The sequence below is a fragment of the Choristoneura fumiferana genome, chromosome 4, assembly GCF_025370935.1.
Source record: "Choristoneura fumiferana chromosome 4, NRCan_CFum_1, whole genome shotgun sequence".
In the NCBI taxonomy this organism is placed as follows: Eukaryota; Metazoa; Arthropoda; class Insecta; order Lepidoptera; family Tortricidae; genus Choristoneura; species Choristoneura fumiferana.
The window spans coordinates 8,118,571-8,141,659 of NC_133475.1; the positions used below are offsets into that span (position 1 = coordinate 8,118,571).

Sequence of the window (23,089 nt, forward strand, 5' to 3'; positions counted from 1 at the left end):
CATAACAACTGAACGGATTTAGTTGAAACTTAGCGTGCAAATAGATAAAGCAAAGATTTGGATTGAGACATAAAATACTTAATGTTCTTAAACACGTTCCAGTTCGATAATTTTTGAACAAGAGGGTGCTGTTTAAGAACGTAACCTTACTCTTGTTCTTCACGATTAAACGCTAACTTCTTCTGCGATCAATAGATGGCGCCTGTATGAATGCACATTATTGTGCTTTGAAAATATTACCATAGACTGTTATTCAGGCCAAACTCTAAGTTTGTAAATGTTTCTCGGGAAGATATTTCTAATGCGGACGAAACCACAGGTTGAAAATAGTAGGCACAGACACAGACATTATAAATTTTAGCTTAACTGCTCCTGCAAATGTTCACACTTGGAGCCACAAGCTTCAAAATCAGGGTCTAGTACAAAATTCTAAAATTGAATTTCGTATCGTACGGTCCCTTTCACCCTCTTATTAAATAAAGCATCAGCGGGACAGTGAGATACGCAGTTCGAATTTTGCACTTAGTATTTGCAGGTAGTATAAGGCCTGATCGTCCATCAGAAATGCATCGGAATTGTCATTTAATCATTTCATTACGTGCACGCTTTACTCACCGTTAAAAGTGTTTGAATTTTTTATAACAGAAATCAGTACCACTCCGGTTGGTTTATTGCTCTTTTTTTCCTTTTAGCGTATTTAGAACGGTGTTGCTGATTTGTGGAGGAATAAATTGAATTAGGGTGTGCCGAGATTAATACGTTGCGTAAATGTCGTACAGGTAATGTTGATTTTCGTTAATCGACGCTTAGGGAGCTCAGACGATTCGGATTTTACTATTCTTTTTCTTCTAAGTAGAGTAGGAAAGTAAAAATACTAACCTTTGAGCTTTAGTGCAGAAATTTCTATGTTTTCCAGTAAAGCTACCTCAGAATATCTCTGTGTATATACCTGTTTTTCTGTACTGCTTGCTATGTGTTGGTGTGCAATAAAAAGTAATTGTATTGTATTGTAAAGTTTCTTAAATTTAAATACAAAAGTAAATTACATCCATATTACATCACACGATACAGTACAGTTCCAAACTTTGTTTTGTGATTTTTCTCTCTTATTAAGGTTTTATAGTACTGTAGGACCCTAGATAGGGTAGATTAATTTTTTTCTCGCGCCCCCCTTTAGCTGTAAAAAATTAAAACAGTTTTAAAATGTTTTTTGACAATAGGCTACAGCTACTAGGCTACTATACAGGCGTGATGTTTGTGTGTGTGTGTGTGTGTGTGTGTGTGTGTGTGTGTGTGTGTGTGTGTGTAAAATAAAAATGGTTTATTTACGTAGCTTGAAATCATTGATAACAAATGCGAGCACACTAATCGTGCAATAACGCAATCTTACTTAACTCTAATACTTAAACAATGGCATCACTGATGTCTCTACAAATACAGATTGTATACAGATTAGGAATTTGCTATGTATTACACAAATCCACGTTTAAGCTCTGATGTGTTGGCTCTGTGCACGACATCAGCGCCACCTAGCGTCCGCAAGTTTGTCTGAGGTTCTGACGTTTTGAAATTTCATTGCGAAATTGTGACAAAAATCAAACCCATCAGGTATTAATTTATAATACAAAATTACTGTGATACCGTGATTTGGGTGGACCAAAGGGCTGTGAAAAAAAAGCCGTGGTGGCCTAGTGGTTTGACCTATCGCCTCTCAAACAGAAGGTCGTGGGTTTTTCGAAATCCATGTGCGAAATTACATTTGAAATTTACCACGAGCTTTGCGGTGAAGGAAAACATCGTGAGGAAACCTGCACTAACCTGCGAAGCAATTCAATGGTGCGTGTGAAGTTCCCAATCCGCACTGGGCCCGCGTGGGAACTATGGCCCAAGCCCTCTTGTTCTGAGAGGAGGCCTGTGCCCAGCAGTGGGACGTATATTGGCTAGGATGATGATGATGAAAGGGCTGTGAATTCATTTTTGGTCCTTATCATTTATACTTGAGTTTATTAATAACAAAAAGATAAAGCTACTTTAATGGTTTCTTTGAATAATAGTAAAAATATATAATTCAAGAAGACAAACATCTATTACTAAAATCAGGCAGTTAAGTCTACACAAATTGCTTTGCTAATGACAGATTCATAATTAATGAGTATGACACATGACAGAACCTACATTATTTCTACTTTTGGCCACTATTAGCGCTGCAATAGATTTCATTACCCCCGCCTAGTACTTCGCACCCAGAGAATAGTCGACCAAGCGATTGCTTTAAGGTAAACGTACGACTGCTCGTCGCTGTACCAATAGTTGGCATCTGTAATCTTATGTCATTAGCAATAGAGATGACAGCAGGACATCGTCTATTGGGCATTAGCGTGTCGACCACTCGGACGTTTACCTTACATTTTTTTTGTCACAACAAAAATTAAAATCCCGACTGCATAAAAAACATTTTAATAAAAAATAAAAAAAAAAAACAAGTGTAGTAATCTAGAACTCGGTTAACTAACTTAAAGGTAACACAACAACCGGGACCCCAAAATCCTGACTGGTTTGGAAAATTTGAGTAGGTAGAGGTACCTAATAGGTGCCGACTGTTGAAGTTTTAGTTATTTTACAGAATTCAGGACTATTGGGTACCTACCTTAAGTCTTCTGGGATAGTCCATATTATATTTTTCATTGATAGTAGAATTATAATATGTAGCTTACTACTGTAGATACATATTTTTTTTCACTTGCCTTTTTTATTTAAATATAAATTGAAACTTTGATTCGGCAAACCACGTTTCGTGAGATTGATAGCTGTCAGTTGTCAAATGTCGCCGTACAACGACACATCGTACACACACACACGTGCACAAACGTACGTACGTACGGCGACATATTTGACAAGTGACAGCTGTCAAAACAGACCAAGGCACAAAACCTATTTAATCTCACGAAACGTGTGGTTTGTCGAAATAAAGCAACAATTTATTTAAAAAAAAAAACGGAGTGAATAAATCGCTCATTGAATGCAACAGGGCCACAAATCAAAAAAATTAGAAAATTGTTTTATTGCAAAATCGTGGTCTAATTGACCATAACTTTATACTAAATTGAAGACACCCATAATTTTTGCGTCATTTATTGTCGAATCGTTCAACCGCCTTTTTTGCATTTGGCGGGTTTGCAAGGTAACGTCAGTGCAAAGCCGCCATTTTGTCAGTTGCGACCCAGAACTCGGAGCGAACGCACGTGAGTTTCGTATAAAACGGCCACATTCCAAAAAAATGCCGCATAACGAGTTCACTGTTCTGTGTAAAAGTGCCATATTTCGGAATGCGTCCATTTTGCATTCCAAAATCAAGTGAGTATGGTTATAATTTGTAATACAACAGAGCCATTTTTAAAAACACGTCCATTTTGCATTGATATATTACATAAACCAGTGCCATATTTAGAAATGTGTCCGTTTTGTAAAGAACTATATACTATGTTATCCAAAATTTATTTCAATCTAAAACGCAGTTTTAGTATTGCGTGCGTTTTGTAGGAAAATTATTGTTACGAATGTTCAAATATTTTAAAACAAAATTGACGTGTTTGGCTTATCACGCTTTTACGGTGCAGGAAAATATACAGAGGAAACCCTAATATTAAAAGATGAGGCCACCTAGAGGCGATGGGTTCACCACCAACCACATTAAATCACTTGGGTGTATGCGTATGTGTGTTTCTGCTTGCGTGTGTGTGCTTGTGTACGGGTTATAATGGTCCGTGAGTCTACTTACAAACTATATTCATACAAACCGACACAGGACTTCAAAAAAAGCCAGTCAAAATAGTTGTACCCAGCGACTCATCAGCTGAGTACTGTGATACCGACTCTGACAGTGACTAGCGATTCTACAATATCAAGTAGCTCATCCGATTTTTCTTCTGACGATAGTGTCCGGGATCCAAATTATCAGCCAGATACAGAGGAAGACGTACAGTCAAAACGTATTACCGACCAACTTTGTGTTTCACCTGAACCTGGACCATCTTGGACAGAATCATTCGATTTGGGTACGCAACGTACAACAACTTTTGTTCAATCCTGATATTCAACCAGCCGACATTGACTTTCAGCCATTGATCATAGAGACTCAGCCACCGGGCATTGAGACTCAGCCACCGAGCATTGAGACTCAGCCACCGAGCATTGAGACTCAGCCACCGGGCATTGAGACTCAGCCACCGAGCATTGAGACTCAGCTACACAGCATTGAGACTCAGCCACCGGGCATTGAGACTCAGCCACCGAGCATTGAGACTCAGCCACCGAGCATTGAGACTCAGCCACCGGGCATTGAGACTCAGCCACCGAGCATTGAGACTCAGCCACCGAGCATTGAGACTCAGCCACCGGGCATTGAGACTCAGCCACCGAGCATTGAGACTCAGCTACACAGCATTGAGACTCAGCCACCGGCATTGAGACTCAGCCACCGAGCATTGAGACTCAGCCACCGAGCATTGAGACTCAGCCACCGGGCATTGAGACTCAGCCACCGAGCATTGAGACTCAGCCACCGAGCATTGAGACTCAGCCACCGGGCATTGAGACTCAGCCACCGAGCATTGAGACTCAGCCACCGAGCATTGAGACTCAGCCACCGGGCATTGAGACTCAGCCACCGAGCATTGAGACTCAGCCACCGAGCATTGAGACTCAGCCACCGGGCATTGAGACTCAGCCACCGAGCATTGAGACTCAGCCACCGAGCATTGAGACTCAGCCACCGGGCATTGAGACTCAGCCACCGAGCATTGAGACTCAGCCACCGAGCATTGAGACTCAGCCACCGGGCATTGAGACTCAGCCACCGAGCATTGAGACTCAGCCACCGAGCATTGAGACTCAGCCACCGGGCATTGAGACTCAGCCACCGAGCATTGAGACTCAGCCACCGAGCATTGAGACTCAGCCACCGGGCATTGAGACTCAGCCACCGAGCATTGAGACTCAGCCACCGAGCATTGAGACTCAGCCACCGGGCATTGAGACTCAGCCACCGAGCATTGAGACTCAGCCACCGAGCATTGAGACTCAGCCACCGGGCATTGAGACTCAGCCACCGAGCATTGAGACTCAGCCACCGAGCATTGAGACTCAGCCACCGGGCATTGAGACTCAGCCACCGAGCATTGAGACTCAGCCACCGAGCATTGAGACTCAGCCACCGGGCATTGAGACTCAGCCACCGAGCATTGAGACTCAGCTACACAGCATTGAGACTCAGCCTAGCATTGACAGTCAACCACCTAGCGTGGAACCTCAGCAGCTGTTATCCCGAAAAAGAAAAGCTAACACTGCATCGTCGAAGCAGTTCTTTGCAGTTCATGAGTTTACGCATGCCAATTTTTTGGATGTTAAATGTCTGGCTGTTACTTTTTTTAAATAGAATAAGTAAACTGTTTTTATGTAGTACCTACTTCGCCATAAGAATTTCATATTATCCTATTTAGAAAAAAATCATTAATTCTAAAGTTTCTGAATACTTTTTGAGTTTTTTGTTTTGTGTTAAGTGATTTTTAATACTATTTAAATGTGATTAATGTATGGCAAAATAATACCCATGTAGTATTCGATAGGACTGAATATTGATGTCATGTTTCACCGGAATTTAATCTATCTATCCATCTATATAAATATCTATCTATATAAATAAAAATGAATCGTAAAATGTGTTGCTAAGCACAAAACTCGGTAACGACTGGTCCGATTTCGCTAATTCTTTTATTGGTGTGTTCGTTACTGCCAGGAGAAGGTTTTTATGGAAGAAAATACAGAAAAAATACAACGGGGACGAAGCCGCGGGCAACAGCTAGTAGTTTATAAGAATGTGAAGTTTTGATTTATTTTTGTTATTTTTTTAATTTTGTTATTTGCTATTTGCATGTATGATCACAGTTCCTCTAAGTTTAGCCTACACTTTTTTGATTACTTTAAATAAAGAAAACAATAAATAAAGCGTGTTTTCTATTAAAATGAGTTTTATTTTTGACATAATTTTTATAACATTTTTAAAAATTTTGAATGCAAAAGGGACGTTTATGTTGTTTGCTCTGCGTGGGTGACAGCTATTACAACTGGTCTTTTTTTATAAGATAGAGTAAAAAATAACGAACACAATGATATATTAACATAATAATAATAAGCAAAAAAAACTTTAAATATTAAAAAAAAACACGTTTTAAATTTTGTTTTGGCTTTCCTGTAAAAAATGCTGTTTCTCGTTTGTGGCCCTTTTGCATTCAGTGAGCGAAATATCTATCTGCAGGAGTGAGCTACATTATAGGTTTATTGTCGATAAAAAATATAATATGGACCATCCTAGAAAACTTAAGGTACCCAATTCTAGTAAAAAAATCTAGTAAGATTTGTTTTCCCTTCTAAACCCCTGACGCAAAAAGAGGGGTGTTATAAGTTTGACCGCTTTGTGTGTGTGTGTTCTAGCGATGGTTCTTAGTTTTATCAAATTCGGTTTAGCCGTTTTTGAGATATTAATCGTTGAAATGATAATGTCGGGGGTTTTTCAACTTTTCTAAGTTGGTTATGTTAGGTTAGGTTTGGTTGAGAACCAAGTATTCCTGGTCCATCCCCTCTTGGCGCGGGAGCCCTGGCGTAGGCTGGGGCGGCCAGCGGATGTCGTGGTGCCACTAAATGTTGCCATTGCATCCGCAAATGGCAGGAGAGGGAATACCGGTGGGTTTTTAGTGGGTAAACCTCCCCCCTCCTTCCATTAGGGAAGGAGGTTACGGGGGAGAGAGTCCCACATAACTTCCGCGTCGTCCTCAAGGCGCGCTGGTCGTATGCGTAACGCATTTTCCCACCGTCAAAAAAAAGTTAGATTTGTTAGGTTATTAAGTTTTTTACGGTACTCTTGCTTTTGTTTTGTTTAAAAAAAATATATATTTCTTCGTTTGCTCAAAAGTGTTATTCAGAATGAGCTAATTGCTAATTTTCATTTGATACCTAAATTGTTATGATATATTTTATTTTTTGAATGTCTTAACATTTTTTTTGCGAACGTCATATTAAAACTATAATTTAAGCATATTTTATGACGCTCACCGAACCTAACTCCGCATAGGCACATAATAATATATTTCCTTATCTGCCTCATTTATTATACATAAGTATTCTATTGTTTAAAGGTATTTAAAATTCAACTCCGTTGCTAATTTTTGCCATAAAGTGATAATGCTCAAATTTCAGATCATTAACCAGCTAGTTTTAGAACGGTCACCGATTATTTAAGTAATTGTAGTCGAAATGGTTTTCTTTTTATAGTAGCAGTTCCAATATTTCAGCCATTTCATTGATTTAAATATACAAACCGTTCTGAGCATATACATGTTGTTTTTTTTTGTACAAAAAGACAATCCGAACCGGTTCTAAAAACTTTTTCAATACTCCTACCTCATTTATGGCCTACATTCGTCCCGCTGATGGGCACATATATAATAATACCTCTTCTCAGAATGCGAACACATGCGTGATGATTGCAATCTAAAGTAATATTGTACTTAAGAAAACAAAGGACGCAACAAAAAATAAGGATGTCAACTAAACTTAGTTAAATAGTATTTTTTTGTATGGCGCGGTAGAAGTTCAAATACAGAGATCTAAATATAATACTTTTACGATTTCAACCAATTCGATGGCGCCGCCATTTTGAAAAAAAAACTGAGTCGACAAAAAAACATAAAATAATTACCGAACCTGCTCACAAAATGTCTTTAGAATCGGTTGAGATATGCAACCAGTGGAGGAGAACAGAAAGGGCTACTACGAAACTCGAAGTTCGTGTCGTGCGGTCCCTCTGACACTTATACTATTTAATACGAGAACGAGAGGGACGGTACGATACGAACTTCGAGTTTCGAGTTTAGTAGTAGCCCTGCAGACACGCGAACGCAAGCCCATCAATCTATATCGGAGACGCTTCGCGCTCGCTTGATTAACATTTGATAAAGCGAACTAGGTAGGTAGACCTAATCCTGACTTAATCATGCTTCATACTTCTTGATCCACATAATTAGGTGAACGATGTTTACATAGCCGAGTGGTGGCCATTTTGGCTGGTAGGAATAGGCATGGATGTGTATATTTCAGTGTTTCTGTATTTGTATCTATTTTATCAGCCAAACCATTCTTATTCTTATTCTTATAATTTATCTAAAGTACTATCGAACCATGTAATTCCTGGCCCTTCGTAGAATGTTCTCACAATAAGCATCACAATGATTCTCCTCGTCAGACAATGCAATGTCACTGTGATATTTTATGTATATTATTATACAAAAGTTCAAAAACGATGTGACAGCGACAAGGTAGAAAAATGTTAACATTATCTTTGACCCTAACCTATCAAAACTAAGCTTTTTTACTGTCAAAGCAAGTATGCTTCCTGATACGCATTAATTAAAGACCGATTCCTACTTGTTTTAAGGCTAAGCTTATGAGTTTGTTAAAATATGATAAATAACGAATGTGTTGCATTTGACGTGATGCGGAAACCACATATTCACCTACGTCAACTTGCCTTTTGAAGGCAGTGGAGGCCAAACTACTATATAATTAGTAAAAAAAATATTTATTATATGCTTTCTTTTTATAATACAGACCTTGATCTTGCCAATTTAGGTTACTACCGACTAAACTCTCTATTTTTTTTGTTTGCAACTGAACTTTATTATACTTCTTTATCAAAAAACCTAATGCAGTTTTAGTGTTTGAGGATTTAAGATTAGATAATGTTTTATTTCTTTACACATTGTTGTAGCATTGATAAAATTATGTAATGCATACATGCATATCAATAGTAGTCTAAACATAGTGAGATGGTCTACTAAATGGTAAGACTTTAAATGAGATAAAAACTAAACCTTGTAAATATTATTAGATATAATTTCATCATTAAAAATTGTGTTTATAAGATCGTTATTCTAAGTAAGTTAAGGAATCGTGCATGGAGTGCTGATGGTAGTTGGGGCCGAAAACTTTTGGAATGAAGACCGCAGATCGGCAAGCACATCGTACTCGTAGGTCGTTCACCAACGAGATGAACAGAATCTGTTCATCTCGTTGGTGGACGCCGTCACCGCCGACGCCGCCGACGTCATCTGATGACCCGGTTAAAGCCGCGGTGGATGCACCCGCTTCTAACTGAATTAACTACGGTTAATGGGGAGGCCTATATCCATCAGTGGACATCCTCCTACAGATATAATACTATAACTGACAATAATGTTAATAAATAAATAAATAATAATAATGAAACTCTTAAACTCACCCTTTGTCGGACCCTAACGTATTGCTCCTCTCCTCTCATCCACTCAAAGGTTGACTGGTAGAGATCCCTTAAAGGGATAAGTCCGCCTTTGTACAAGTATCTTAAAGTTTGTCAGTTGTATTTTGTTAATTTTCTTTTGTACAATAAAGAGTTTACATACATACATACATACATACATACATGAAATTACTAACGTCCAATCAAAATTCTTGAACTTACGAATATCTGAAGTTTTGCATAGGGCATTTTATGACATAAGGAGTAATAAAGATAGGGAAATCTGCAAGTAGTTTTTCTAGCGAGTCTGTTCTTCTCGTTGTTTCCCGCAGCTTTGTCTTTATCCTTTAGTTTACATGTGTGTTAATCCAGGTTAAAATATATATTTGGCCGATTTTTATCAAAATATTTTCAAAATTTTTTACATTGACGAATATACATCTATCAATTTTGCTAGAAAGTATAGAAAGTAGACTTGACATCAAACTTACACACGCATATCTACCAAATCTCAAGTCAATCGCATCATGGATAAATGAGTAAAAATCTCGCGTTACTGTTAGTTAATTACATCCAAATACAAATTAAAAAACGTAGTTGGAAAAATCCCCGAAAACTTGATAAATTGATAACGACTCTATTAAACCTGCTAGGTACGGTTTTTCCCACGTTTATTTTCCACAATCGTTTCTCGATAACACTGTAGAAAAAATAATTATCTCTCGGTTAAGACGAGTTGGGACTTACCTTCTCGTTTATAAGCAGTGATTTAATTGTTAACACAGAATAGGCGATACACCTCAAAGTTGGCTTAGTTTGTACAATGCTGAGCTCGAGTCGAGTCGCTCTACTCGGGGCCGCTTTAACGGGCCTTAGGTGAGGTTATCGCACAATCGTAACTAAATTGTTTGTTCTAATAAATAAACTTTTTCATTTCACAATTGAAGGCTTCCAATTTTTACTTAGGTTCATTAAATTTAATTCAAAGATGTGGTTAACTATCATTTCCATGTGTCGTTATATTCAAGTAAATTTTTCAGTCTAATAAATAATTAAAAGTGATGAAAAAACAAACACCAGTGACTGCAACCTCGAAACAATTATATTCTTGCCAGTTTCCCTAAGTTTTCACCACTTTGCTCCGTACAAGTGTATTGAAAACTGTCGACTCCATACCAATGAACATTTTTTTTTTCTATTGACTTTACCTATTTAAACGATTTTAACGATAAATAATATTGTTTGATAAATCATTTCTGCTAACGGTACTGATTATTGTATTATCATCGGAACCAATCGGTCCGTTAAAAATGGATAAAATCAAGTTGCAAGATTTGTTACAAATAGAAGAGTGTTAAAACTGTCAGAAAATAATTGTTGAGGTTATAAATAATTAACGCTAAAAACAATACAATTTGTTATTAGCCTGGTGTGTTCGGTGCGAGGAGCGGTCGGCGGGCCCAGCAACTACTCGTTCCCAGATGGATTCATGTTCGGCGTCGCCACTGCTGCCTACCAGATTGAAGGTGCATGGAATGAAGATGGTAAGTTTTTGATGATTTTATTTGTGAACTAAAACAATTACTTTGCTCACCCGCGACCCTCTACACCCCTCTACCTCTACCTCTACCACATTGTAAGAACACACCTGAATTCTAACATCTGGTAGCGTGGTGAACAGTTGTGACGCTCTGAAGATGAGCTCTGGTTGAGTTCGAAACGCGTCAGTGTAATGTGGTGGTGGTAATAGATAGGGTTGTGCGTTTTGTGTGTGTTCTTACAGTGGAGGTGGAGGATCTGCATGAACACACATTTCTTGCATAAACGTAGCTATCTTATGGTCGCGGGTGAGTCGGGTGAGTGTGAATTGTTTCAGTTCATTGATATGGACCACCGCAAAGTAAAGCCTGATTCAATAAATTAGTACATAGGCAAAATTGTATGTAAAAGGAGTCACTATCAATTACTACCATTGATATGATTAAGGATGCATTAGCATATTACTCGTATTTACAGTTGATTGGCATTATACACATAATTATAATAATAAATCCATTTATTTCGGGCAACTTGGCCCTTACAATAAATACCTTACAGACTACCATACATATAATCCATAATATTTAAAACTAGTTAGGTGACCCCGTTGAGTCACCGTCCCTGCTGGGCTACTACGAAACTTGAAACTCGAAGTTCGTATCGTACGTCCCTCTCGCTCTCGTATTAAATAGTATAAGTGTCAGAGGGACCGCATGACACGAACTTCGAGTTTCGAAGTAGCCCTGCTGACGTCGCATTCATCTGCTGCATGGTGCCCCGAAACCGCCGGGAACACGACGAGTTATACTGAGTGTAACTTCATACCTGCAAATCTCTTAACGACGTTATAAAACAGATTATAAATAATTAGTAAAGGGAAAAACAAGTCCAAATAAAGTACCAATACCAAAATGCAGTTATCTTTTCCAAAACTTCCCCAACATTTTTGACGTTGCCACAAGCTACTAGCTATGATAAGCTATGATAAGTACCTAATTAAATAAGATAATAAGGTCATCGACCTTACAAAGAGTCAATAATCTGAGTAAGTAGGTATAATATATGCGCTCGTACCATTAGCCAAATAAGTGGTCTATAAATTTTTAAACAAGTTCCTATCAAATGGATATGTCGCTAAAGTCGAACTTTCAAGTTGACAGACACGTCTATTGGCATTATTGTTTTATGACATGCAAACGATTATCAACTTTAGGGTAGTAGACCACATATTTGGCGGATGCACAATTTTTGATTAAAACATTAAGTTGATTAACGTTTATAAAGATCGTCAGATAAAAACAAATAATGTACCTAATTATAAATGGATAATAATAATAAATAAAGTACAATATGAACTCAAAATAAAATTGCAGTGTCAAGCTAGAATTATATTTTCAAATTAAATCGATAATGAAATAAAATGTAACTATATACTTAAAAAATTAAGTTATTAAATGTTATTGCTATCCTACTAAAGTTATAATAAAAATAAACAGAATCAACAAGCTACAGAAAAATAAGGAATATAAACTAGATAGGTAGGTATCTACATTAAAATGCCAACACAATTACAAATTCAATGTACCTACATTGAATTTATAATTGTGTTGGCATTTTAATGTAGGTACTTAGGTAAGTAACAATCAGCAACAAAGTTATTTTATGATTACAGCGAATGTGCCAAAAATATGTATACACGACTTTAATGTTCCGGCAATAAAGTCCTGTAAGTATACATATTTTTGGCACTTTGGCTGTATTCATATCTTTGTTGCTGACTGTACATACTTAAAGAGTACCTACGATAAAATGGTATAAAAGCATATCGTTATAATGCAGTAACGTAATTACTGAGAGAGGTAAATGCGAATTATGAGAGGCACCAATTATTACTACATTATTATTACATTATAATATTAAACAGTTCCTAGTATTATTTGCATTACATTAGGCCATTTAATGTTAGCATACTCTGAATTTGTTAATTTATTGGGCTGATAATGTGCGAATAACCAAATTAATGCAAAATATGTGTTGAGGATGTTGCAAAATTGCTATCAGAAAGTAGGTCAAAGGTAACTTGCCAAAGTGGGTTAAGTTATTTAATTTCATTGAAATTTTGTCATGTTTTTAATAACCGATTAGTAAAACTCTATGCATAAAATGACCTTCAGCAATTTGCCATTATAAAATTTTTCCCGTTATATTATTCACTAGAATATGCTGATCAATTATCAACATCCAATTCATTTACTTGATTTAATTTTTTTACATAATTATAGTCTAGAACAAAACGGGTTAAATTACTTAGAGAGATATTATTTTTCTCGTTTAAAATTGCATTTGCTGGTCTCGTACGACTAGGTACCTACTATCAGTGCCGGCTTTAGGGGGGGGGGAGGACTAGGGCGGCAGGCCGGTGCTCTACGTGGCTAACAAAGCGCCGCGTGCGCCAGCTTAACCACTTAATTTGAATACCTACCTATTTTATCGATCTAAAGAAAAACTAGACTCAGCGTATTAAACTTTGATAGACTTTTTCTACATCAAACTGACCCGTGACTTATCTCGTGGGAGTCAATATGAGTGCCTATTCCATGTCTGAACGTCCTGTAATTTTGTCGCTTGTCATGGTAATTAATCTAAAATAGACATCGACAATCCTAAGCGTCCGCGCCGAAGTAGCCAGTTAAGTCTCCTAAACGGTCGGAATGGACCCACAGAGTACTTTATACATATACTGAAACCTACTTGTTCTCTTTTACTATGGTACTGGCGCCAACCGGCGCGCACACATTTAAGCCGCGCGATGTACCTACTTTTGTTCGCAGTGAACTTACTTGTCCTCTTTTTAACTGACTTCAAAAAATGAGGAGGTTCTATGTTCCAATGTTTGTATTTTTTTTTGTTATGTATATTCATACTATACTACTATTATAATGGCTAACGTGGTCAATGACCAAGACAAAATTAAAATAAAGCACTTATTCTGTTAAAAGCACTAATCAAGTTATTTGCGAGCTACTAATATTAACTAGGCGAAGCTTACAGCTCGTATAGCATGAGGTTCTGGGTTCGAATTTTGGTAGGCTCTTGTATAATCAGATCAATACAAATGTTTGTGCCCGGGTCTTGGTCTGCTTCTGCCTCTATGGCCATCTCACAAAACTCAATGGGTATCGATTTGGGCCCATCGATTTCGGTGCATGTGGCAAACTTAACCAGCCCAGTCCCATTTATTTATGCTGAGATTTTTTAGCACTGTACCTGTTTTAGAGCGCAATTACGTGTTTTGATTATTAAAACGCAATAAATTCCCTTATATCAATCACTGTCATTGATATTAGAGAAAGCTCAGGGCTGTATGAGTCCGGTATATTGACTGTCGTCTTTCATAAATATTTGACCAGATGCCGCCGAAGTAGGTATAAGATATTTATAAGGAGACCCTCTTCCGGTAAAGAGTAATAGCTTCTTATATTTTAAAACTTTGAAATAAAACTATTTTCTCGACTTTTACTTATCATTCTCACATTCATTATTCATTAAATAAAATTTTGAGCAATTTTTTAAACTAAGCCATTACTTTCTACTTTTAATTTAAACACTTTAATTTTCACCCTCTTTTAGTGTGTTTGGATAAAAATGCAAAAAAGAACAGTTAAAAAAAACCTTGCTTTTTTTAAACATATTATATTTATGCTCGTAAATAGGAAGACGAAAGCATTGAATAAACACAGTCAGTCATACTTATGCACAGTTCTGTTCTATAATAGTTAAATAGTCTAATTGCCACAACACCTCTCTCTTAATAGGCACCTATACCATTAAAATCGATCTGTCTAAACAGCCTCCTTCCGTATTCCTGTACCATTCTCTATACGATTTTCGAGATAAAATCATACAAACAAGGTGATCGTAGTACAGTCAAGAGCAATGACAACGGACCGGATTACTTGTAGGGTTAGGCAAAAGATCAGTGGACATGGCAATCCTCTCGATAAATCGAGCAATATTAAGAGCTGGGACGTAGTTTTAGACAAGCTATACCGTAGTATTTATCTTAGAAAAAATGGCATACTTCTTGTATAGTGACTTATTCAGGTTTTACAAGCTTTTATTTAACTTGCAGTCTATTTACGTACGTACCTATGTATGAATTTGCGGGTTAATCTTGCAAGTTAATTTAGCCCACTTTCAGTGATCGGATTGACTTTAAATTTGACATACTTATGTAAATCTGGTGACTTTAAAATAATCTGGTAATGACATCCTAATGGTCCATCGAGTATCATCTCCGCAGGAGAGAACTCCTCAATGGTTAATGGCATCGACTTTAAATTAAGTACGAAAATGTAGCTTAGATAACAGAAAAAATAAGTCAGCAAAAATGTTTGTATTAAAAATGACATCTTTAACATAAACTTATTTATTATAAGACAACTTTTTTACGGTGTGAACATTATATCGTCCCATCCGACGAATAAAGTCACTTCTGCAAAATTGTTACTTTTCACTAGGGGCATTTGAATTTTCGCTTAGTTTAATTTGATTATAGCTTTGTAAGTAATAGGAATTCGTCAATGCAATTAAGTATAGTTTTTACTAGAGTTGTCAGGATTACTTTTTAGTAGCAATCTTTTTTAAATGTTAAGGCTTTCAAGGAATTCTGGGTCTTAAAGTAATATGTAATTGTTTTCGTGGGAACGCACAGCCAAAAATTCGGTGTTAAGAGAATATAGAACTATCTTTGTCGGAGTTTGACTTTGTGAACGAGGTCTATAGGCATATGAAACTTTATTCCTCGGATATTTTGATAATTTTTTCAACAACATGTGACTATCTATCTATCTATCTTCTACGCCGTTAGCAATATAGTCATGTTCAGATATTTTTTATCAAATTTTTGCTCACATGTTTATGAACTCGACTGTACGTGATTATTCGCAATGACGAAATAAATAATAATTAATGCTTATTACAAACGACATTGCCCATTATGTACTCACAATATGACACTTGTTCCTTGTGCTTGTTTGTTATGATCGCACATGAAAATTATATAAAAAGTTTTAAAAGTAATGTATTTCATCATCATCGTGATCATCACATCCGCAGGATGTCCACTCTTGGACATAGGCCTCCCCCATAGCCCTCTAGTTGCATCCACCGCGAACCCGCCGCTTTAACTAGGTCATCCTTCCATCTCGTTGGAACTTTTCGGCCCCAACAGCCATACGTTCTCCATCCTATATGGCCTGCCTATTGCCACGACTTCAACGAGCTAATTTGTTTGGCCATGTCGATAATGGTGACCCTTGTTCTTCTACATATCTCCTCATTTCTAATTCGATCTCGTAGAGAAATCCCGAGCTCTCTCCATAGCTCGCTGAGCAACTCTGAGCCTATTTATAAGGGCTATAGTGAAGCACCACGTCTCTGATCCATATGTATTGTCATCACTGGCAACACACATTGGTTTAAAAAGACTTTCGTCTTAAGGCACTAAGGAATTTTGAACGAAAAGACATTGCTGAGTTTTCCAAACGGTGCCCATCTGTGTTGGATTCGACGATTGGTCAATCTTCTCGAAGTTGAACTTACCTAATTTGACGGTTTTTCCTATGTATACATATGCGTCAACAACTTCAAGAACCGAATTCTCAACCAAAATAGGAGTAGACACCTGTTCTTGACACTCGATTGAGGTTTTCGAGTAGCGTACTGAGTTCTTCCATCGACTTTGCCATAACCACGATATCGTCGGCAAACCGAAGGTGAGTGATGTATTCGCCGATGAGATGCCTAGTCTTTTCCATTCCAGAAGCTTGAAGGCGTCTTCGAAAGCGGCAGTAAACAGTTTCAGAGATATGACATCTACGTATCTTACGCCTGTTTTCAAAGAATCGCATTCGAATTCTGTTCGTGTACTCGGACCGACATAGTGGCGTTGTTATACAAACACTTTAACACTTCGATATACCAATAGTCAACGGTATCGCTGGAGAAACTCAAGCACCGCTCACGTTTCGACCGAATTAAAGGCTTTCTCGTAATCCACAAACGCTAGACATAGTGGCAAGTTATACTCTTCGGTATTCTGTATGACTTGCCGCAGCGTATGTATGCGGTCTACGGTACTATAAGCCTTTTTGGAACCCGGCTTGTTCAGGTGGCTGGAAGTCATCGAGCCTGCGTTCGAGACGATACTTGCGACATAATTAGAGTTAGAGTAACCGTTTCGGTATCAGAAATTTCATTTATAGGCGTCAGTTCCTTTGTAGGCGATGGTTCCAATATTGGCGATGTGCCTACAGAAAGTGACGGGTTGAACGGCGACACTACTTCTTTACCTAGATTTTACATCGCATCACGCTCTAGATCAAAAGCTCGCCTTTTTTCTCCTCTCTGTCTATTTGTATTTTTATTTTTATGTGCAATAAAGAGTTTACATACATACAAACATGATTCCGTACTGTGTGATGTTTCTACATTTGCAGAAGATATGACTGGGGCATTAGTTTATTATATTATCCTCGTAAAACGTACACCGACCAGATCGGCGGCATATTGAAGAGAGGCTATATAGGTTAGAAGTACCCGAAAGCGTCGAGCATGTATGAGGAGTGATGAATGTGATGAAGCGAGAGAACTATGTCAGAATAGAAGCGTATGGCGCTCTATTGTCTCTGCCTACCATACAGGGAATAAAGCGTCACGTATATGTATGTATGTATGATATTTTATTCCATAAAAATAAATAGAAAATAAAATTTGAGACGTAAACGGTGTTAACTTAAATGAGTTCCGTAGAAGAAGGTGACATATGCACAAGTGAACTCGACAACGCGTGTCTGTTCCGGCGTAAATGGTTACAAGTGCTCTTACAACTCTGAAATTCTATCTAGTTTCCATCGATTAATGGTACATAACTATATACATCGTGCTTATTAAAACTTTTTCTGATCGTGAAATCTATATAAAACTTTTATTGCTAAGATCATAATACGTTACGAATGTTTTTTTTCCGGTTTATATTGATTTACTATAAATAAAGTTCTAAGAGGTAATATGCTACCTTTTACTCCGGAATCTAACGGCAGAAGCACTTAAACCGTAAAAACATAAAAACACACTCACTATTATTTTTTAAATAGAAGAAATAGCTAATTACGTCTTTCTCAACCATGATGACTATCCTCTTTTGGACCATTTGTAATTAAATCATTAATTTCACTTGTATTTCGTTGATTCGTTGGTCTAGTGCCAAGTTTATAAGTCGTCTCGAGCGACGATTCGTTTTATTAGGAGTTAAATTCATGCCCCACAAAATTAACATAAAATTATAAAGAAACCCACACCAAAGAAAACGTGCCAAATAACATAAAGTAATAAAGCGTCTCATCTCCCGCGAAGACCGGTGACGACTGACGATAGAACCCCGCACGCGCTACTCCGCGGGGCGAGGCGACCGGCGTGTAAAGTTCTATCGAGATGTATAACTTTCTACGTCGAGCTCATATCACATGGAACTTTTTTAGGGGTTGAAATCTCAAAAAGTACTTGGATTTGAGAAATAATTTATATACAGAAATGAAGCTGGAGAATAGCTTAATAAAACAAACAATAAAATCAATTTAGTCATTTATTATCATAGAACCTTTTTCGTCGCATGGGACGATATGTAAGTAATTGCGTATTAATTGTGTTGCATATATTTTATGTTTTGATGGCATTTATATTGCTAATTGCGTCTACATATACAGTCTACATGCAGAATCTTATAAACCTATTTGTTTCTTTGCAGGTAAAGGCGAGAGCATGTGGGACACATTTCTGCATAAGCATCCCGACTACACGCCGGACCGGTCTAATGCGGACGTTGCGGCAGATTCATACCACAAGTACATGGACGACGTCGCAATGATCAAGGATCTGGGTGTGGAGTACTATCGATTGTCTATATCATGGCCAAGGTACTACTTGAGTTCACGGCCATCACATTTTTTTATTTATTTCTAGCCTAGAGTGCATAGCCTTCCGGAATTTTTTAAAAAAATGTTGTAATAGTCGCAAGGAGATTCAAAATGAAAAAAATAATGAAGTATTAAGATCCCAAATGCACCTACGATTAAATGTAATTTTTGAATAAATGGCAATTTATGGAAAAAGTTCATTAACGATCTTTCCATGACCACAAAAATTAGCCTAATGATTTATTTAGTGACTGATTTTTTTAGCAATAATTTGAATTAAAGACAGATTTGGTAAAATAGATAGGTTTATATCATTCTTTTAACAGAAAAGTTATAAATCCATTTCATAAATTTCACTTAAATTGTAATTTAAATGAGATCGATCCATTTCATCTTCTACGGTAGCTATAATTTGCTCAACAAAAATACCTAAATACACCTAATTTCGAATAGTTTCTCCATAAATTAAATTATGAATAAATGTAAAGTGCAACTAACGTCATGACGTGTTGTATTCAATAAAAGCTAACCTTATAACAAGCAATTCAGTTTCACCGGCCAACCGATTTCAACAATGGCAAATTTATTCGCACAGGTTGCTGCCAAACGGCACGGACAACAACATAAGCAAAGCTGGCGTGAGATACTATCGCAAACTGATAAAGGAGCTCCAGAGTGCTAACATAACGCCGGTTGTTACTTTATTCCACTGGGACCTGCCAACACCTCTCATGGATTTGGGCGGTTGGGCTAATCCTATCATGGTGAATTACTTTAGAGATTACGCGAGGGTTGCCTTCAACCTGTTTGGTGACGTGGTTAAGATATGGACCACTATGAATGAGCCGCATCAGCACTGTTATAACGTAAGTTCATTCATGACATGAGGATTTTATTACAACTATATTCACGTCTCTTTTTACGGTTTGGCTATCCAAGTCGTAGCTTTTTTCGGATTCCACAAATGAGACGATTAATACTAGATGTACTTAGCTTTATTTGTGAGATTCCATAGTATGTTAGGTATGTAATTACGTTAAACAACAACAATAACCAAATATAAGAAGGTTACTATTTTACACTAAATTTGCTTTCAAAAGAAGCTGTTTTTTGTCATGTTTTACTGAGCATTTGTTTACCCAAATCCTACTCATATTATAAATATGGAAGTTTGTGAGTATGTTAAGTGTTTGTTACCCTTTAAAGCTAAAACGGCGGGACAAATTCATATGAACTTTGGAATGCAGATAGCTTGATATGGAATATGACATAGGCTACTTTTAATACGGTTGTCAATGATATAATTTTTGGGAATTCTTATTGGATTTTTAGCGAAATCTCCGAATTTAAATTCAACTGCTAAATGTAATAGTTTGAGCTGTGGGATTAGCCATTAGGCTATAGTCTACATTAATAATATGATATGTTTTGTGAAATAATAATCATTATCAGCTCCGGATATTTTGACGTCACTACTTACATTACAAACAAGCGGGAACGGCTTACTTTGAATCATTTGAAACTGTTATACGAACACCTTAGCGATATAAAATTATGAGATATTTGATCAAGATCAGATTAACATTCAAGGCGATCATGCAAGCCCGCTTAAGATTATATCATTAGCAGATTAAAAAGTAATTGCCCTTCCGAATATTATTATTGGCGATCGAATCCATTCATAAATTACATGGGTACGACCATTTGTTCCAAATTAGGGCTCTCGAATTAACGGCAGCGCACGCTTTGTGCTTTCTAAGTTACGAGCCCTTAACATAGCTGGAACGGCCGCATCGAAATTTATGCTCGAATGTTAAAAACGCCTACATAATTTCTGTGTATTTTAGACCGGTTAACGCAGTAAGCGACATGAAATGCAATAAACAAACAGTAATAGGTACCTACTAAACATGACATTCGATTAAATAAATGAACGGCGCCAAATTACGTAGTTGCGTTTTTACAAGCTTTTATTTAGTTTCACCTGTCCCGTTGTCTGTTTGTCTGTCTGTGATCAATCTTGCAAGTTAAATTCGACCCACTTCCAGTAGTTAGATTTAGAGGTACCTTTATATTTGTAGGTAAGTACTTTTTTTGTCATGAACTTTAAACCTAAAATTGCTAAAAGTGGCTCCGAAGCGGTAACGTTTCGTGTGCTCTGCCTACCCCATTTGGGAATACAAGCGTGATGTTTGTGTGTGTGTGTGGTATACTTATGTAAATACAATAATCTGGTAGTGACATCCTGGTAGTTAGGCCAGAATCGTCTCAACAGGATGGAACCCTTTAATGGTTAATGGCATCGACTTGAAATTGGTATGCAAATGTAGTTTGAGTGACAAAAGTACAGTCTATAAAAGTACAGTCAGCTAAAAAAGCTTGTATTAAAAATAAATCTTTTACCCAAAACTTATTGATGGAAAAATTTAACTACAATTTAAGCTTTTATTTAACGCGCTATGTTAGTGTGGTACAAATTTCTCAAATTGAATTTATCCCAATTTCATTGGTCAGATTGGCTAAAAATTTGCTAAAAAAAATCAGGGAAACGGTTTGTTTTAAGAACTAATTTCTCTTTTTCTGTAGTCTCGTGTCCTAACATTTTTTTCGATGGAAACGGATAAACTCTTTGTAAACACTACCAAAATAGCTTTATTTACATAATATTTTATTTGTTTTTGCAATAATCAGGTAGAAAAACAACACAAAGATTGTGTATTAGTTTCACTTTGGCCTCCAAGACAGGTATTTACCTAGTTTGGGGGTCAGAATATTTGACTATTCTCTCGACTTCTCTGTAGAAACCTTCCATACTTATTGAGCATTGTATTTTGATTCAAGTTGATTTGTACCATATTTTTTTTTATTATTATTTTTTTTTTTATTTTAGGGATATGGAAGCGATTATTTTGCACCCGCAATAAAATCTCACGGAGTAGGAGAATACTTATGCATCCATTACATATTGTTAGCACACGCCGCAGCCTATCATCTTTATGATCAAGAATTTAGACCCAATCAAAAAGGTATGATTCTTATAAATATATCGAAAATACAAACTGAGACATGGACAATCAAATCTAATCTAATCTACACAAAAAGAGACCAGCGCTGGGAATCGAACCCAGGTCCTCAGCAATCCGTGCTGCGTGCTATAACCCCTACACCACCGCTGGACAGGAGTCTAGACACAAATTTCTCCTATGTACGCACATCTCAAGTTGCTATTTTCTACTACGCTAGTTAAGCAGCAGCACTTGCTTGTTTTGCTTTTGGAGTTGAAATAAAAAATACAAAAAGACTCCAAAAAACCAATCAAAATCTTATAAATATATTATAATATCAACATTACATAAATAAATATTTGTCAGATATTAATGACTTTACCTACTATTTACTAAACAAATAAGTTTGTCAGAATACACGCTATAATATACGATCGTATATAAAAATCCAGCGCCAGGAGAGTCCTGCTTCTTAGCAAAATGTGCGCAATGTGGGGTCATTTAATATTAGGTAGTTGGGATCCCCTTCATTTTTAATTTAATTTTATTTACATTTTTTGTTGTTGTAAAGCTAATAAAAATAAACATCACATAAATTTCAGCTGTATCTATAATGGCTCTCAAAATACAGTTTTTTGACAGACATACAGTCAAATAGACATAGAGATGGATGATGCGGCGACATTAATAGGGTTCAATATGTCATCCTTGGGGCACGGAACGCTAAATATCAATTACTCTGTTATTTACTTCGCAAACACAATATTCGTGATTGTGAAGTTATCGTTTTAAATAATAGGTACGGTTTTTTTTTGCAAATCAATGCCTAAATAAACCAATTTCTTCACCCACATTTGTAGCAAATCTAACATTCTCTGAAATCATCAATTTCAATGTGTAATTGGTTGCAGGTAAAGTTGGAATAACGCTGGATGCCTTTTGGGCCAAACCAAAGAATAACTCCAAACCAGAAGACATAGAAGCAGCCGAAAGATATTTACAAATGCATGTCGGTAAAAATCTGTGCTATCATGTTATAATTATAGGTATTCATGTGAGATCACTAATTAAAATTAATATTTTTTAATAGCTAGGACTTTTCGCGCATCCAATCTACTCCAAGGAAGGTGATTATCCTGATATTGCACGTAAAAGAGTTGATTCCATAAGTTTACATGAAGGGTACACCAGATCACGGCTTCCTACATTTTCGCCAGAAGAGGTTTGTAGAATATTGCCAA

At 36.9% G+C, this 23,089-nt stretch overlaps 2 protein-coding genes across 3 annotated transcripts in view; both read left to right on the forward strand.

Moving 5' to 3' along the window:
* The first annotated feature begins 3,009 nt into the window (after nt 1-3,009).
* LOC141427403 (myrosinase 1-like) overlaps nt 3,010-23,089 on the forward strand; it is a 31,606-nt gene continuing 11,526 nt past the window's right edge. Inside the window, exons 1-7 of one of the 2 annotated variants that reach the window (XM_074086771.1) lie at nt 3,010-3,354; nt 10,754-10,872; nt 18,675-18,843; nt 19,439-19,709; nt 21,734-21,869; nt 22,760-22,857; nt 22,939-23,070. In XM_074086771.1, coding sequence (XP_073942872.1) covers nt 3,278-3,354; nt 10,754-10,872; nt 18,675-18,843; nt 19,439-19,709; nt 21,734-21,869; nt 22,760-22,857; nt 22,939-23,070 — 1,002 coding nt within the window. In that variant the 5' untranslated portion in view covers nt 3,010-3,277. Of the gene's footprint in view, nt 3,355-10,112; nt 10,205-10,753; nt 10,873-18,674; nt 18,844-19,438; nt 19,710-21,733; nt 21,870-22,759; nt 22,858-22,938; nt 23,071-23,089 lie in introns of those variants that run through there. The other variant, XM_074086772.1, reaches the window with a different exon arrangement.
* On the forward strand, nt 3,670-6,853 carry LOC141427131 (uncharacterized). Its single transcript, XM_074086368.1, has 3 exons — nt 3,670-3,711; nt 4,580-5,027; nt 6,780-6,853. Exons 1-3 carry the CDS (start codon nt 3,670-3,672, stop codon nt 6,851-6,853), a joined length of 564 nt encoding a protein of 187 aa, XP_073942469.1.

Coding starts and splice junctions, on each gene's coding strand:
- LOC141427131 (XM_074086368.1), top strand. CDS start 3,670: ATGGGTTCACCACCAACCACATTAAATCACTTGGGTGTATGC. Junction 3,712..4,579: donor TAAATCACTTGGGTGTATGC/GTATGTGTGTTT, acceptor ATTGAGACTCAG/CCACCGGGCATTGAGACTCA. Junction 5,028..6,779: donor CATTGAGACTCAGCCACCGG/GCATTGAGACTC, acceptor TCCTTCCATTAG/GGAAGGAGGTTACGGGGGAG.